This window comes from Phascolarctos cinereus, unplaced genomic scaffold, assembly GCF_003287225.1.
Source record: "Phascolarctos cinereus isolate Bilbo 61053 unplaced genomic scaffold, phaCin_HiC Scaffold_1;HRSCAF=81, whole genome shotgun sequence".
NCBI classification, from domain to species: Eukaryota; Metazoa; Chordata; class Mammalia; order Diprotodontia; family Phascolarctidae; genus Phascolarctos; species Phascolarctos cinereus.
The window spans coordinates 144,908,318-144,927,331 of record NW_027555514.1 but is presented as its reverse complement, the minus strand read 5'-3'; the positions used below and the strand labels follow the sequence as shown (position 1 = coordinate 144,927,331).

Here is a 19,014-nt window from a genome sequence, read left to right as displayed (position 1 = left end):
AATAAAGACTATACCAAATTTGTTTGGCAAAAAGTAATTCCATTTAACTCACATTATATAAATGGTGCTTTTAGTCTATTGGACTTAAAAAATTTAAAAGCTCGCCACCCCAACCTTGTTCATATTACCAATTTGTCTACCAGGTCCTTTTCTCATCATTACTAAGATAGCAAACTTTAGCTTTCCCTGTCCAAATGATAACAAAATCCCAAACAGTTGGATGTGAATGAGGTTCATATACTATATAGCACCATGATCCAATAAACTTTAGCTGGTATTCACAGTCTCTAATGCTCAAGCCTTTTGCTCATGATTGTGACAGTGACTTAGAGCAGAGCAAAAGAGTTTGGTTTAGGTTACAGACAGAAGTCAGCATTTTCTATAAATGAGCTGGCTACCACTCTTGCTTCTCTTTCTATTCACTTTCACTCACCCAACAACAAAGGATTCTAGAGTCATTTGCAAATGATAAGCAGCCCTTGAGGGTTCTGCAGGACACTATGGCTGTCAGGCCATGGTGCCCACCATCTGGCCTTGTGAAGCCATCTATATGTGTGGTTGTGACACGTGCCAAGAAGCTCACACACTAAAAGCTAGGTATATACATGCCATTTATTAGTCCTTGAACTAGGTAGGATTTAGGAAACCATGGTAGTCATACTAACAGACAAGTCACACTTTGAGCTTCAGTTTCCTCATTTGGAAAATGAGCATGTGGGGCAAGAGTTCTCTGAGGTCCCTTTAGGATTTAAAATTCTATGATTCTATCATCATAGAAAAGTAGTGAGTGGCTGTAACATCACTAGTCTATTTCAACATATGTCTTACTATCAACATTTTTAACAGCACAGTTTTTACTGCAAACACATTTTTAAGGACACTGGCTTTATGTGGTTCCAAGCCATAGGATTGTTTTTTTCCCCCCATTATCTATTATAAATAGTGCAATCATTCTCTAGATATAGCTTCAAATCCCTTTGAATTTTTCATTCTAATCTGAATCAGTTTAATACCCTTTGTCTTGAATATTTCACAAAAAGTCTATTGATAAAGGATATGTCACAACACCTCATCTTTTCTGCCTTCACAATTATTGATTTTTTGAATGTTCATTTCTTTCCTTTTTTCAATAAGAACATGAAACAAAGACTTAAATATCCACTTTCAAGTGGAAGCATGTCATAGGAATTGCTCCTAGAAAACCTGACTGGGAACCAAAAAAAAAATCAGGAGTCTGGGGATTATATAATCATAGATATTTAATATGTTTACCCAGAAATATTTACATTAGAAAGTGTTTAGACCATCATTTTTCTGGGTGATGTTGTACAAGTTGTAAACCTCTGGTGCTTTGATATAAATACTGTCTAAACAACATTCTCTTTGGAAGCCCCACTCTGCTAGAGAGAGATCTGTTCATTTTGCTGTTAACAAGAGGTTAAAAGATCCTTTCTAAACCATTTATTTGTGGATCCAGAATTGCAACTTAAGCCACTGATCTTGGACCCTTTTAGATCAGTGTGGTATAATGGAAACACTTCAAGTCCAGAGATCTAGGTTTAAATCCAGATTCACACTCAAATACTCAAAGTGAAATCTCTGAGCCTCAGTTTGCTCATCTATAAAATGGGGATACATACACTACCTAACTCAGAGAGTTGTCCTTAACATTTCTCTATGAATATGAGTTACTATTATTTCCTAGTTTTAGAAATGCATAATTCATGAAGTTTGCATATCTTATAAGAATACTCAGAGGAGTTGTTAGAATTTACCAAAAAACAATCTCCAAGTTGCTTTAAGTTTTTTCAGTATGTTATTTTATTTTATTTTATTTTATTTTATTTTATTTTATTTTATTTTATTTTATTTTATTTTATTTTATTTTTGCCTAAAAGACATTTTGCAGCTTGCAACCAATATAAGGAAATAGCATTTTCCACTGGCAAACAGTCACAGTCTTAGTCTCCTTTGACCTCTTTCCTGAATGAGAACCAGTTTTTTTCAAATGTTAATATTTCTATACAGACACATCAGGTATCTATCATTATGTCTACCATGGTTATCTATCCTTTCTTTTCTTAGTAGTAATTTGCAGGACCATCTCCAATCCTCCTGATCTCTATCTTATCACTGGACCTAGATGGCTCTGGAGGAGAAAGAGAAGCTGGTGACTTTATACAGCCCTCCCTCACTTAAATCCAATTCACTTGCAAGTCATGGCATCACCTCCCTGTTGGGGGCAGGGAGATCCTACCTTGCACCTTTTCCCAGCTTAATTAGGCTCTGTGAATGATCACATGACATGAATGAGAAGAAAGTCCCCAATTCTATTTCTTCCAGTGAGATGAGGAATCATCAGGTCTTATATCACCTGTCTTGTTACTGCCTTCCACAGTCCTTCAGGCCTTACTATCAGCCCTAATCTCTCCAGATCCCTGGGCAAGGTTATATGACTTGTCGATACCCCTGAATACCCCTGGGTCTTGCCATCCATCCTACTTCTGAACTCTTGGAACTTCTGGGCCTTAATCTCTGTCCTAAAGCTAAACTTTTTTAATCAGAATGTGAGCCTCTTGAAAGCAAGGATTTTTATTTTTTTCTGTTAATGAAGTCAACAAAGTGCTAAGCACTTTGTAGTAAATGCTCAATAACTTCATTTTCATTGATTAATTTAGTCATACAAGTTATCCCTTTTCTATACCAGAGGTTTCAAGCACATGATGGCACTCATTAAGCCCTCAATATTCAATATTCCCAAGAGCAATCTGAACCAGATTAAAATGTAATTTGGAAATATTTAACAAAATAAAACATAGATAACATTATATTTTAAAGCTAAGTCAATGTATGGCCCATAGAGATCCTTATGCATGATTTAGTGGCTCCTGTTTTTATTTGAATTTGACAATGGTTCATAACTGGTTTATAACATAGCAAAATATTATAACCTAAAAGGATTATACTACCCCATTTGAAAATATTGAATACCTTAGTAAAAATAGTTAGGACTATTATAAAAAGTCATGATTATCTTAAAATATAGCATAACATTCTTATTATAAGGAATCCCTGAATTGACTAAAGTATTATTCCCTTTAATACAAAATTATTTCTTCATCTCAGCTGAGGCATAGTTGTAATTGCATCTACCAGGTACTACCACAAATCCAAGTGCTGTATACAGTGTCTTCATAATAATGTCTGTCATGTGTTACCTTGCTTCTTAGATCATCACAATGTAAACTATATTAGCATGAGACACCTCAGTGAGAGAAATTTTTTTTTTCTCACTGGTCAAAATAGTTTTCCCTCATTGATTTTTCTGATTTCCCTCCTCCCCATACCTCCCCCACCAAAGGATCATAGATCACTGATTTAGAGCTAGAAGACACCCTTGGAGGCCATTAAGTCTATATTCTTTACATTTTACAGGTAAGGAAACTGAGGCACAGAGAAACTGCTTGTCCAGGGTCACAGACCAGTAAGTGTCCAAGGGTGGATTTGAACCGACATCCTTCTGACTCCAAGTTGAGTGACCTATTGATCATGCTGCGCTCATTTTAAAGTAATCCCAACTTCAACATTACTTATACAATAGAACAGGATCCCAAATTCAAGGCACTAAAAGAGAAATCCACTAATATATGTAACCCTAATTCCCAAAGCCCATTGATATAGGGCTCTCTCCTTATTGGTGGAGATGAATGTCCTGCTTTGAGTGAGGAGAGGGGCAAAAAAAGCCCATTGAAGAGGTCTCTTCGGTAGCCTTGGAGCCAGCGCTTCAAGCATGAAATCCCTTTCGGGCACGTCTAGCCTCTAACTTCTAGAGGGAAGATGGACCAGGCCCCCACCCTACTTCAGGTAGCTGAAAGAAAAGACTCAGTGGAGGGCATTAATCTCCATCAATAAGGAGAGCATCCCATACCAATGAGCTTTGAGACTGGGTTTATACATACAATGACAATTTTTTTAGACCTATCTCAACCAGGCTAGAGTTGCAGCAGTCGCTCACAGGTCTAACTTCCTTCAATGCTGATTATCACAGAAGCTTTGACTTGCTCAGTCTTCAATCTGGTCTGATTTGGCCTTAGGCAGCCTAGTGTCTCTACCCCTCCCCCACTCAAGATCAAATCAAATAAAATACTGCTTTTTTCCCTGAATTTTTCCTTGATCCTTCATTTGACTCAAATTGTAAATAAACTCTGCGTTCTAAAATTTTTTTAAAGAATTTTGCCTGGACCCTTCCCTCGAACTTCCATAGTTCTTTGTATATGGATTTCTCTCTCAAGGAGTAAAATCCTTGTGAGCTGGGTTTGGGTTGTATTCAACTTTGTATCTCCAGTGACAGTACTTGCAACTAATTGGTATGGGAACATTGGTGTTCATATAGTAAATAAGGAAAGTTAGACTTGAAGCAAAAAGATACTTGGATTTAAATTCTAGTGCTTATCATGCTTAATTAGAGTATGACCTTAGACAAGTTATTTAAATTAGTTTTATGTATGTTTTAATAATCTATGTAAAATCAGAATAACTTTTGAACTGCCTGTTTCACAGAGTTACTATGACTAAAGCACTTTGTAAACAGTAAAGGGCTTTTTGGAAATGAAATGATTATTATTAGAACCTTTTTCAGGTGTCTAAGAGTATCTGAAGCTGTATCACTAATTTTAATAATTTATAAAATGTATCATGTTAAAGATAATTTTATATTCAGTTAGAATATTTTGAGGCCATCTTAAAAGTAATCTAACATTGCTTTATTACAAATAACAGAAGAACACAGTAAAAGAGCATTGCTAAAAACATTATACCCATGAAATATGAAGAGAATTTTAAGATTCTAGATTTACATATTGATAAATGAGGATTCTAGAGTTACATATGGATATACATGGATATAAATAAGTATATGGTAAAGATACTAGAGATAACTGCCAAGTTTTACTGCTCTGACACAAAAATATTTATTTTTTGCATTTGTTGTTTCTACTATTTAATTTTTGCATTCTTTATCCCTTTGAAAATAATATGAATTTCTTCATTGTACTTTCCTAATCCAAATTTGTTTCTTATAAGATGGAGAGAATAATTAGTAAGAAGGTTTTTCAATTGTTAATATTGTTCCTTTCCCTTTTCCACCATAATAAGGCCAAGCATTGGCTTATGCACATCATATAACAAAATTTTAAATATTTTTGGTCTTTCTAAATCCTAAGTCAGATCACTAAATGGCCATTGGAAATATGACCATATATAAAGGTGGTCCAGTTGGGATGCTTCAAGAGTAAATGGCTATGTACAGCCCCAAATTAATCATGGCACTACTGTCAACAGTACACCTATTACAGACTCATGGTGCAATACCCCATTTATATAGAAATTAGGTAACTATCACCCACAAAATGTACTAGTATAAAATTGAGATAGCATGGATGAAACAAACCTAGCAATTATAACTACAAGTAGATGTATAATGATCAAATTTTAGCAAATTATAAAACTGTGATATAATTTGATTGGTAAATTAAAAATGAGCTTTGTCTTGCTATGATAAAAAAGTTTATGTTAAAATTCTCATTTTCAACATAACAAAAAACTTCATCAGAAGTGTACTGCATCTTTTCCATTACAAATAATTATTTCTTTCTAGTGTTATGATCTGCATATATAGATATGGTTGGCAACTGGAAGTGGGATAACATGGATATAGAGGATGCCAAATGGGGAAACTCCCTGTGTTAAAATTGTATCTTTTCCTAGTTCACTGACCACCTCCTCCCTTTCCAGTTAGTATAATAAGTTTATAAATAGCCAGTATAAAATAACAATTTATTGTTGTTAAGTCTGAGTTTCTTAGAAATCTATGAAATTATCAAAACCAATATTTAATCAGATGTCAGATGACATTAGGAGCATGAAAGTTTTCAATTACTTTTTATATATATACATACACATATATACATACATATATACATATATACAAATAGTATATTTATTATGTGTAAGTGAGAATAGAAAAGAAAATAAATCCATAATACATAGCACGTTAAAGGCCCTAATACCAATTCCAAATATCACCATCAAGCAATATTAATGATGTGTTTTCTCTGTGCACAATATTGTAGCATCTTCCATTCATAATATGGACACAGGTAAAATAGATGAAATACATTAAAATGCAATAATTCTTACCTCCTTGTTCACACAACTGCTGGGCTAAGGCATCCTTGAATATAACTTGGCCTCTGTGAGTAGCTGTAGCCCTGGAGACAAAGAAGAAAGGGTTTAAAGTTTTCAATAAGTTTCAGTTTAAAATTGAATTTTAGATTAAAATGCTTTATTACTCTAGAATTTCTATGGCTTCATAGATGTGGGTTTCTTCCCATGACTGAGAATAGCACTTACATGATGCTGCTGCCTCTGCTAATATCTAATAGTAAATCCTTTGATGAAGAACTCTCTGTACTCAAAGAGGTGAATATTTGAGAATTTTTCCATGGAATTAGACCTACCAGAGCCTGCAGGGTCTTGAAGTAGCTTTTGAGAATCCAAGACTCACTCTCTACCAGTAAGAAATTTTGAAGTAGGATTTTCATGGAGGTTCAATTTAGGTATGGTTGGCAACTGGAAGTGGGATAACATGGATATAGAGGATGCCAAATGGGGAAACTCCCTGTATTAAAATTGTATCTTTTCCTAGTTCACTGACCACCTCCTCCCTTTCCAGTTAGTATAATAAATGTATAAATAGCCAGTATAAAATAACAATTTATTGTTGTTAAGTCATTTTTAGTCATGTCTGACTCTTTGTGACCCCAGTGGTATTTTCTTGGTAAAGATACTAGAGTGGTTTGCCATTTCCTTCTCTAGGCTCTTCATTTTACAGCTGTGAAAACCAAGACAAACAGAGGTTAAGTGACTTTCTCAGGGTCATACACCTAATAAGTGTTTGAGGCTACATTTGAACTCAGATACTCCTGACTCCAGGCCTAGCACTCTATCCACTATGCCATCTAGCTGCCTGCCAAAGTAACAATAGCAGTCGTAAGACTGCAGAGTAGAATCAGGAAGTCACTTAGACTGTCCCATAGATCATAAATCAAAGTAGCATAATAATTATTTGCCAGATTGTATAATACATTAACTAAAATCACATCCTGAGACTATATGCTAAATCAGGGGAAGCCTGCTAGACTTCGTTGTAAGGAACTTTTGGTCTGCTAATTGCAAGCCTCAGATAAGCTCCAGACATCCTCAGTAAGATCAACAGACCACCAAACGTTATTGATAACTTTGAGACGATGTGGATATGTTAATGAGCTAATCCTGAAGTATTGTTGATAACTTTGAGATGATGTGGATATGTTAATGGACTAATCCAAGGAAGCATGGATAAGAGTTAATCTGTCCCTCACCAAAACCCTACAAAAATGAGACCCTGAACTCCTGCCCTCCCACTCCCCACTGAGTCTATGTTGCCCAGTGTTTCTGACTCTAATCCATCATTACATAAGTAATTGTGCCTCTCTTCCTCTCATTCTCTTCCCCCCACTGCCTGCTTTCCTCTACTATCTCATTCCCATCTCCAAACCATCTGCCTCTGTACCCCTGTGCTGTTCATCTCAAGACTTTCTCTACCATTTGCCCCCAAACTCTTTGTGCCTTATCAAAGTTTGATGGAAGCGTTATTCCTTGCTGCTATCATGGCTTTTCCTGATGAGTACTCAGAGAAGCAGGGGTACCTGCTTCCGTTTAATAATTCCAAAAACTAATCAGAAATGCATTCCCTTTATCAATGCAGTTTGGCACCTTCTCTGCAACTGAGAAGGTTGCTCTGAGAAATGAAGGTTATTTGCCCATAGTGTCAGACTTGGGTTGGCAGATGTTAATGTCTCCAAGGTCAGCTTTCTAAAACATTACTCCATGTTGCTTCTCATTGAACAACTTAGGTATATTAAGGTAAGTACTTTTCGCTTATTTAATACGTATTGTTATATGTACCCAAACAAGTGAAAATGAAAACCTGAGTGGAGGGTTAGCAGAGACTTCTAGATTTGGGATAATTTCCATGTTAAGTTTTATGATTCTGAGATATTCATATGTGTAGTCTGACATGGTTGGATTTGAGTGGAACTGGGGGCACGGATATGCTAGAGTAAGCCTTTGAGACCTGACTGTTACATTTTTAGTGTAAGCATTTACACCTTGGAAATCAGTAAATCCTGCAAATTAAGGTTTAATTTATTGTTTTGTAGCTTTTCTAGACTTAAGAAAATGATGGTGAAATGTTAAGAATGCTAATTAAATTTAAAAGTGTGTTGTACATGTTCGCTCCCTTCAACTGCGAGAGCTGGTTGTTAAACATTTACTAGCCCAGCTCTGAACTTGGGGAAAGAGGAAAAGTAAGGAAAAGATTTTTATTAAAATCCCTTGTAACGAACACCTTGATTTAAAAAAAATGCCTCAGAACATCAGGGACATTAGTACAGAACAAAGATGCATTTAAGGTACTTTAACTTAGAAATCAGTAGCAAAGCATCACAATATCAAGTGCAAAGTCCACATAAAATTCCATTTTGACAAATATTTTCAAATGTAGAATCTAGCTGGGGCTTTCATGTTATCAAAATCATTACCAGTCAAATATGACCTGTGTCATCATGACTTGCTTCTTCCATGTTTAGTATTCAACAGTTCTTTATAGTGACCAGAGGGGGAAAAAATGGCATCCCTACTTGAGTTAATAACAACACCAACAACAATAATAGGTAGCATTTACATAGCACTTTAAGATATGCAAAGGACTTTACATATCACTTGATTCTCCCAATGACCCTGGTGCTATTATTATTCTCATTTAATAAATGAGGAAACTGAGGCAAAAAGAGGTTAAGGGACTTGGCCAGGGTCACACAGGAAGTAAGTATCTGAGGCTGGATTTGAACTCAAGTCTTCCTGACTCCAGACCTAGTGCTTTATCCACTGTGCCACTTCCTGCCCTGCAAGAAGTATTTCTAAACAGAGAGCTATAACCCAGGCATGGTTCTTGTCCCCATAATATCAGATTTTTAAGGCCAGATTTCCGCATTTTCCTATTCTTACTCTTATTATTTATCTCTTGCTATTTCCTGCTTTAAAAATGTCAAAATACTGGTGTTTCAATGCTCTCTTTCAACTTTCTGCTTTTGCATCTTTTGCAGAAAAAAATGACCTTTGAGACGTCACTTAGAAGCTCTTTTCACAGAAAAATGAAAGTACAGTGAAGGCATATATCTACACATGAATATTTATATGTGTGTATGTATATGTGAGTATACATAAGTATCTTTTTTTCAAATACCATATTCTTATACGGATACCTTTTCTGGTCCTGCCAGCTGTTAAAGACATACCCTTTAAAGATTACTTTTGACCTACCTTGTATAGGTCTTATATGTACCTATTGATTTACATGTTGTCTCTCCCATTGTCATATGAGACAACATTTGCAAAGTGCTTCGTGCAGTGCCTGGCACATAGTAGGAGCTTAATAAATGATTGTTCTCCTCCTTTTCCCTTCTAACCCCTTCCCCATCAAAATACAAGTTCTTTGAGAAGAGTGACTCTATTTTTGCCTTTCTTTGTAACCCCAGTCTAGCATACAGTAAACATTATAATAAATTCCTATTGATAATCACACACAAATAAGTAGGAATATATATATGATTTTTGGTCTAAACCTGTGATTTCATCTATTTGTGGGATTCCTGGAATGGAAACACTGTCCATGGATACAGTTTGGAAACCTAACTGTAACTTTTAGATTTAGTTGCCTGAGTTAGTGAGAGATAAAGTAACTTCCAGTGGTCCCATGTCAGAGGCAGGCCTTGAAGACTTCCTAAATCCAAGGCTGGACATCTCAACCACATTTCAGGAACTACAGTATCTTGCAATGTATACCTTTATGTCTTTTATCTTAACATTAAAGAATTACATCTAACACAAAAAATTAAAAAAAATAAAAATAAATCAAGCCATCAGTTTGGCATATGGATGTATATTGTATGCACTATATTGTTTTTCAGTCTTGTCTGACTCTTTGTGACCCAATTGGGGGTTTTCTTGGCAAAGATACTGGAGTAGTTTGCTATTTCCTTCTCTAGCTCATTTTACAGATGAGGAAACTGAGGCAAACAGGTTAAGTTTCTTGCCCAGTTGCCTAAGCATCTTGCCTAGGGTCACACAGCTAGTGTCTAAGGCCAGATTTGAAACTCAGGAAGAGTATTTCTGACTCCAGGCATTCTATCCACTGATTGCCTAGCTGCCCATGACAACATCTGAACTACGTGTCAGGCACTGTACTGTTTTGCAATATTATCTCACATGATCCTCAAAACAACTCTGAAGGGTAGGTACTGCTGTTACCCCCAATTCAGAATGGAGGAAACTGAGGCAAGCAGGTTAAGTTTCTTGCCCAGATGTCACATAGCTAGTAGGTATCTGAGGTTGGATTTGAACTCAGAAGAACACTATACCCATGAAATATGCCTCTATACTGGGTAAAGCACTCATTTGGAGCCAAAAGACCTAAAGCTCTGCTCTATTACTTCTTATCTATGTGACCCAGAATCAATTCCTTCGCTTCTTTGGATCTCACTTCCATTCTCTGTGAAATGAAGATGTTGGACTGGATGATTTCTCAATGTCTTTTTCAACCTTGAATTTATGACTCTATGAATATAGTTGCTGGCTCTTCCTAAGGATATTTATCATCCAGCAGCCAGGTTACTCTTAAGTAAATTAGTAGTCTAGATATGCCTTACCCCAAACGAAGCAAAATAAAATGTACTCTTCAGAAGTAACTTTTTAGAACACTGGAATTCCTCAAGGAAAATCTCTTGAATGGTTGTGCTGTTTTAAATACCTTTCTATTAAGTGGCATGCATGTGTGAGGCTGCCTCAGAGGTATCCTTAGGCAAGACAAAAACAGTACGGCTAAAATAGCACACTAATTCCAAAGGTGACCTTAGAGAGATGTAAAGTGAAAATGATCTTATTGGCTTGCTGGTGAATTAATGGAGATTTGTATATGTGTGAGCATAAATACATTAAAAAAATTTTTTTTTCATGCACAATACTTTGCTCTGAGTCCAATATGGTATAAATCAATATGGTGCAATGGGGAAAGCAATAGACTTGGGGTCAGGAGACCTGGGTTCCAAGGCTGATGATGCCATGAATGTATTGACTCCAGTCAAATGTGTCAGCCATCATTAGCTGCCTCTTCTTTTCTCCCCATGTCCATGTGAAATGTATGACTTCAGTTTAAATTCCAACATAGCAATGTTGGAGCCAAGTCATATCTCAGACAGCCAATTGGTGATAGCTATTCCCACTATGTAAAAAAAGTGTTCCCATTTCACCTCACGCCCTTGACAGAACCTAGAGACTTCACAGTTAAACACCATCACTCTGGAGCTAATGACAAGACCACCCAGTTCCTGGGCAAGTGACCAAAGCCCCAGACTCTGGGCAAAGAACATATACTTTATACAAGGGAAGGAAAAAGGGGAGATTGCTAAGAGCTGCCAGGAATGGATCAAGCTGGTACAACAGTATGATTACAAAGTCTGATAAGGTAATTTAGGCCCTGGGCAGAATCCTGCAGGGTAACCAACAAGGCCTAACTCCACCTCAATGCTTTTCATATTACCTTGGTTCCATTGGTGGGTAGATATTGTTCCTATTTGCTGTGCTGAATAACAAATGTAACTATGGTACTTAGCACTCTCAAGTGTTTCTTTCTGGGCATTGCCTACTGTGGAATTGGCCAAGTGACTAAATATGCCTCAAAGGAAGACTTATGTAGCCATGTAGAAATCCGCTTGTGCTACCTGTGGCACACCAGTGTCCAAGCTGCTAACAACGCAATTTTACTTCTTTGGTTTCTATTTCCTCATCTGTGAAATGATAGGGCTGTAGAGTAGTTGACAGATGCTAAAGTCTATTTCAGCTTTAACATTCTATGATCTTTGATTGGTCTTATAATTAGATTTAAAAAATCAATGTGAATTTTTGGGGGGATTAAAGGATTATATCTTGTTAGATTCAGGGGATAAAAAGGATCTAGGACTTAGCACAGTGCCTGGCACATAATAGGTACTTAATGAATGTTTATTGAATTGAAAAAAAAATCAACAGAGCACTGAACCAAGGAAGACCAGTTTGAATCCAAGTCACTTAATCTCTCAATTTTAGTTTTGCCATCTGTAAAATAGAGGTAATAATAGAACCTACGTCACAAGGTGGCTGTGAGATTCAACAAGATATATAAAGGAATTGGCAAAAGATTAACATGCTATATTGGCTATTATTATAATTATCAAAGATCTCAAATGACTCTCCCTTCCTAACATTCTCCTTTGAATTAGCAACATGATGTGACTGCTGGTGGAAAAGCTAAGCAGCAAGGTTCAGGATCACTAATTAAGTGAATGTGATCTACTGGGAGAAAGGTTTCTAGAACTATACCTGAAGGAATAAACAGATATGTGGGCAAAAGAAACAAGTGGCTTCAATTCATCTTGACTTCAGGTAAATCACTGACAAACTTTAACTCCAAAGATCTCCTTTCTGGGGGTCTTCAAGTAGAGGCTGGATGGTAATTGGTCAGAGAAGCAGAGAGGGGATTTTTGTTCAGGGACTAATTGAATTGGATGTATTAGTAACCATGGGATCTGGAATGATATCTATCTACATGTAGGAAGACAGAGAAAGGTAATACAAGGTAATGATTAATAGATATTTTCCTGGTTGGAGAAGTAGAGTCTCTCATTGACCTGCTCATTTGTAGTATTCTTTGAAATGATTTAGAAATCTTCAAAGTGACGGGCATGTAATAGGTCCTTAATAAATGTTCGTTGATTAATTGCCTGAATGCACATTTGCAGATGCTCTCAAATTCTTTTGAGTAGTTAAATTAAAGCTGATTCAGATAGATTACAATATCTCCCAAGACAGCATTGTCAGACTAGCATTGATGTGGGCAAGCACTTAATGATATATTTGGGGGAAAATAATTCAAACTGGGCTTACTTAAGTTAATGTTGTTTAATCAGATCTCAATCAATCAATTATTGAAAAAGAATTTATTAAAGCTTATTATGTGCAAGGCATTGTGCTAATTGCCAGGGCTACAAAGAAAAGAAAAAAAATTCCCATCCCTCAGAGAAGTTAAATAACTAGAAGGCACCATTCATAAAGGGGTTGACATCAAAATTGGCAGTCATGCCCTGTCACAAGACTCCCCTTGGTGTTCCTGTCAGTCCTGAACTCACCTGACCTGGTCCAATATTTCTTATGCTGTTGTTCTGACTTCAATACAGAAAAGGCAGCTAAAGATAAAGGCCAAAATTTCAAGAAGATTCTCAACTGATAACAAAATTCAAGGCTTAATTTCGAGCCTTAAGATAAAGAAAGTTTTGTTTTCAATTTACAGGGAGTCCTTGCAAAACTACTTCCAGACATATAGACTTGAAAAAAAAACCCAGAACATTAAACTATTGATCTAAGATCAATTGAAAGGCCCTTTAAATTTCTCTTTGTGAAAGAACAAAGGGTTATCATAAAAAAAACTCAAGGTAATTAAACTTGGGCTCTTTTGAACCATAAAATAGTAGGTTTTTGGTCACTCTGATTAAATGAACAGTGATGAATGCGTAGAATGTTGTTTAGAGCCTGGTTTTCCTCCTTCTGTCACTTCCCTCATATGCAACTAAATGTCCATTCCCTAGGATCTAAATAGATACTGGGCTGGCTTATTTCCTTTAAGCAATACAAGCAAATTTCAATGATTAAAGAATGAGGTGCCATTTCCAGAGACTAAGATTTTCAGCAAAGTCACCAATGATTTAACTAGCAATGGGAGAGTTTGGGGTATGGGTGTTTCAAGACAGACCTAATAAAAATCAGTTATCAGACTTAATAAAGGGAAACGAGTCTAAATTAGAAATGCAATATCCTCCGCCTTTCTCCTCCTCCTTGCTTCTGAATTTGTGACTCATGAGGGAGTTCAGTGTAGTTACTCTAATCAAGCGCCAGTGTTTTAATGTACAGTAAAAGGTAGAAAAAAGACTGACAGTTTTAAATGGAAGGCTTGCAGCCCAGTGGCTTTTGAAAAACAAAATCGGTATGGAATAGAGCCCTGGACTTGAAGTAAGGAAAATCTGGGTTCTAATCCAACTTTAGGCACTTATCTAATGTTGTGACTCTTAAATCACAGTCACATAACATTTCTTAATTTTGCTTTTCTCATTTGTAAAATGGGGATCATAATAGCACCTCCCCCAGAGATCTGAAGATGGACAGAACTTTAAAGTTCACATAATATAACCACCTAACTTAGAAATTAAGAAATTGCAGCCCAAAGTGATCAAGTGACTTGCCCATAATAAGTGGCAGAGGTAATTGCTCTGACTCTAAATCCATTGCTCATACCACAAAGTTTTGCAAGAATCTTAAGAAAGGCAGTTGGTAGCATTGTGGGTAGAACATTAGAACTGGAATCAAGAACCCTGAGTTCAAATCATTCATCAGACAGTTTCTAGCTGTGTGATCCTGCACAAGTTACACGACTTTCAATCAATCAGTATTTATTAAGTGCGTGCCAGGCAGAGTGCTAAGACCTAAGGATACAAAAGAGACAAAAGAGAGTCCCCACCCTCACAGAGCTCACAATCTAAAGAGGGAGACAACATGGAAACAAATATATGCAAAGCAAGTTATATAAAGGATAACTAGGAAATAATTAACAGAGGGACAGCATTAGAATTAAGAAGAGTTAGGGAAGGCTTCTTTAAAGGAAGGGGTTTTAGTTAGGACTTAATGGAAGCTAGGGAGGTCAATAGGCAGAGTTGAAGAGGGAGAGAGAACATTCCAGGCATAAGGGACCCCAGAGAAAATGCCCAGATACTCCATGGATTCTAGAAAGTAATGAAATTTCCTTGCTTTAGTTTATGTTGAAAAGGTCTTTCCTAGGGTTAAAGATAAGAATCTTACAGAAAATTCCCATGTAGATACTTCGGAGTTAAAAGAGAACTAAGTTATAAATACCAAGGTTCAAAGTCAAGAACATTACAACATAGAGGCCAGGTTTCTCTTGGATAGCTGACACAATTAATTACTTAAGTTAAAACAAACAAGCAAACAAAAACCTTATTGCCTCTATTATCCTTCTCTTTGCAGGAGAGGTATTTCATTTGGGAATATTTTAGCTAGTCTAAAGGAAGATTTTTATTATAAATGAGGATGGCTGATAATTCAAGAAACATTGATTAAGGCTTACTACACGCAAAGCATGCAAAAACAAAAACAAAAAAAACAAGAATCCTTGCTCTCAAGGGGAATGCATTCTACTTTTTTAGAAGAGATAAAAATACAGCATTAAAAAATTAGTACTCTAGATTCCATTGGAGTATACATTTAAAAAAATTTATCCAGTGGCACGAAAATGATATTCCATCATTTTCTAAGCCCATATCAGTAAGAATATACTATTAGAATTCCATGCTGGTAAAAGCAGCAAGGAAAACCATTCTTACACAGCTAGTGTTCTTAAAATGATATTTCCTGTTTTGCCCTGACTATAATGTTACACACATAATGTTAAAGAAAATCACATTTTCATTTTTTTGGTACTTTACCAGGGCTTATTACTGAAACAAATGCACAACCAGTCGATTAGCATAAATAATAGAACAAGCTTCTATGGCCTCTCAGTTGACATAGTGCCAACAAATAGGTCTACCCTTCACAATAGGGAGATTTTGTTTTTAAATTCTTTGTCTAATTTTAATATCCCTGGAGTTATAAACAGTAAATTCTTTTTAAAAAAACACTGTGTGCACTTACATACTTGTCCCTTTAAATTAGGTCACATAAAAAGGAGTGACACCTATGCTACCACCAAAGGAATAAGGAGGAAAAAGCCTTATTTGGCATTGAAAACCCAAATTAACTTTTTCTTTTTTTGCTGTTTAAAAACAGTGCCATCCTAGTAAACTTTAGTTCAGCTAACATAGGTGTCACAAAATATATAAATTAATTTATATCTAATTACAAATATCTGATTGAAACAATTTATTCTTGTGATGCTAAGAAGAAACAATCTTTTTTATTGAAGATACGTATAATCCCAAAGTTTCAAAATAGGGAAGTCAGTCTATAGAAGGACCTATTATTGATATATAAAAGGAAAGACTATATTGCTGCAGGTCCAGGTTTAGGCAAAGGTGGAATCTTCAAAGAAAGGATGACTTGAATATCACTTAGGTATCTTACTGATCACTGTGCCTGAAAGTCTACCAGTGGAGACTTAATACTTTGGGTATGAATTGCTCTTTCCATGAAGACCTCTTTTAACATGAAACTATTCTTGGGATAAGTAATGCCTTAATGGACTGACACCTAATTGTAAATTAGTTTATGATGCCACTTCTTAAGTAACAGGAAAGAAATGAGCAGTAGTGAAATTTTGGGTATCTGACAGAAAGGGTGTTAAAAGATAAGGGATGCTGACAAAGCGCTAGGATGCTGAAAGGATGACACTTAGAATTTTGAAGTAGAACACCATACTTGCAATCAGAAGACCAAGGTTTGTATACTGCCTCAGATGACTAGTTATGTGATCATGGGCAGGTTACTTAACTTTGTAGGTTATTTGTTTCTTCCTTTAAATTATTTATTTTAAAATTTTAATTTAATTTATTTTATTATTTATTATATTATATTTTATTTATTTAAAGCTTTAAATTAATTTTGTTCATTATTTTATTTAGTATTTATAATTATATCATTATATAAATTATATAAGCTATTATGTATTATGAAATAGAAATATAATATATACTTATATATTATGTTTATATAATATATAAATATCATATGACCATAATATGCAATATAACATATAAATTATATGTTATATTACATATTATATAATATTATATTTATTAAATGTTTTAATATTTTTATTTATTTATAATTATAAATTATTTTAAAATAATACTACGTAGGAAAGGTTTCTCCAAGGACCCCTAATTAACTGAGTCCACTAATCCATTTGATAAAACTATAGGGTGAAGACCTGCCTTAGAAAGTGACATTTCCCATGGAGCTGGATAGATGTTTTGGGTTAGCACTGAAGGACATGAATTCTGAGAAGACATAACAACTGTTTAATGGTCCATGACTGGGGGGTGGTGTCTGAGCTGGGAAGAGCCACCTAATCTGTGGACCATAAGAAGAACTAGGAAAGAAACAGCTTCTTGTTTGTATGCACCCAGTGCTTTTTTTCCCCCAGCAAAGACAATGAGGCGATTTCTCTCCTCTCCTTTCCCTATAGCCACGGTGGCTGAGTCCTGGGTGACTTTCTTTTGCTTTATATTGTCATTCCTAAACATAAGCCAGGAATTAACCGTCCTGAAAAGTGGATGATTTCAGAACCTTGTGAGTCAGAGGGGTCATTGGTTTGTCAGGAAATGCTTCTGTAATCAATCAACAACAATCAATCAACCAACACTTACGAAGTACCTACTATGTGCCAGGCACTGTGCTAAGCACTGGGTACATAAACAGAGGCAAAAGAAAGTCCTTCCTTAGCTCTTCTCATCAATACAATAATCCAAGACAATTCCAAAAGACTCATGATGCAAAATGCTAACCACATCCAGAGAAAAAATTATGGAGTCTGAATGCAGATTGAAGTATACTGTTTTCACTTATTTTGTTTTTTTTTCTTTCTCATAGTTTTTCCCCTTTGTCTTGATTCTTAATAACTAATGTGGAAATACATTTAAAGTGGGTACATATATAACCTATATCAGGTTGCTTGTTGACTTGGGGAGGGGAGGAGAGGGAGAGGAGAAAAATTTGGAACTCAAAATTTTATAAAAATGAATATTGAAAGCTATCTTTACATGTAATTGGAAAACATATTAAGGAAAAAAAACCAGAAAAGTTGCTAAGCATCTGACCCTGCCATAGCCTTTTCTTGCTCCTAGAACAGTACAAATGGGACATTATTACCTCCTAGAAAAAGCCTATTAAACTATTCCATAAGATAAAACATTATGTGAAACAGGTGGCTTTGTGGGAATAGATCACATCCAAACATGTGATCGATTTCCTATCTCCCAATTACCCTGGATTCCTCAAACCCAAGTTCTTCTCTCTCCTCTCAATTGACCCTTGGCTTCGGGTAGGAATGATTTCATAATAATTGCTTGATAAATGCTTATTAACTTGAAAAAAAAGTCCCTGCCCACAAGGATTTTATAAGCTAGTGGGAGGAGAAAACATACAAATAAATCTGTATATAAAGAAAGTTAAATATAGGACAAGTAAGAAATAATTAATAATAATAATAATAATTAACTGTAATCAAGAGGAGTCAGGGAAGGCTTCCTCTAGAAGATAGGATTTTAGTTGGGACTCAAAAAAAGCCAAAGATGTCAGTAGCCGGAACAGAGGATGAAGTGCATTCCAGGCATGGGCACAGCCGCAGAAAACATCCAGAGTGGAGAGATGGAATGTCTTGTTTATGAAACAGCTGGGAAGCCAGTGTCACTGATTAATGAGTAGGTGTTGGGGAGTGGTATGTAAGAAGACTGGAAAGCAAGAATACATGAGGGTATGAAGGACTTTAAATCCTGAAGAACATTTTGTATTTGCTCCTGGAGGCAATAGGAAGGCACTAGAGTTTATTGAACAGGGAGGTGACATAATTGGACCTGCATTTTAAGAAAACCACTTCTGTGGCTGAATAGAGGATGGACTGGAGTGGGGAGAGACTTGAGGCAGGCAGACGCACTGGCAGACTATTGCAAAAGTCCAGGTATGAGGTGATGAAGGCCTGTATGTAGAGTGGTGGCAGTGTCAGAAGAGAGAAAGGATTTAGTCAATACTTTTTTGTCATTGATGGATTGTGGAAAAACAAATTATTGTATTTTCCTACCGATTTACATAAAGCAG

At 35.9% G+C, this 19,014-nt stretch overlaps 1 protein-coding gene across 2 annotated transcripts in view; it reads right to left on the bottom strand.

Moving 5' to 3' along the window:
* Nucleotides 1-19,014, bottom strand: part of RELN (reelin) — a 548,072-nt gene that overhangs the window by 326,161 nt on the left and 202,897 nt on the right. For both annotated transcript variants that reach the window (XM_020984542.2, XM_020984544.2), the window contains exon 4: nt 6,199-6,269. In XM_020984542.2, coding sequence (XP_020840201.1) covers nt 6,199-6,269 — 71 coding nt within the window. The remainder of the gene's footprint in view (nt 1-6,198; nt 6,270-19,014) is intronic.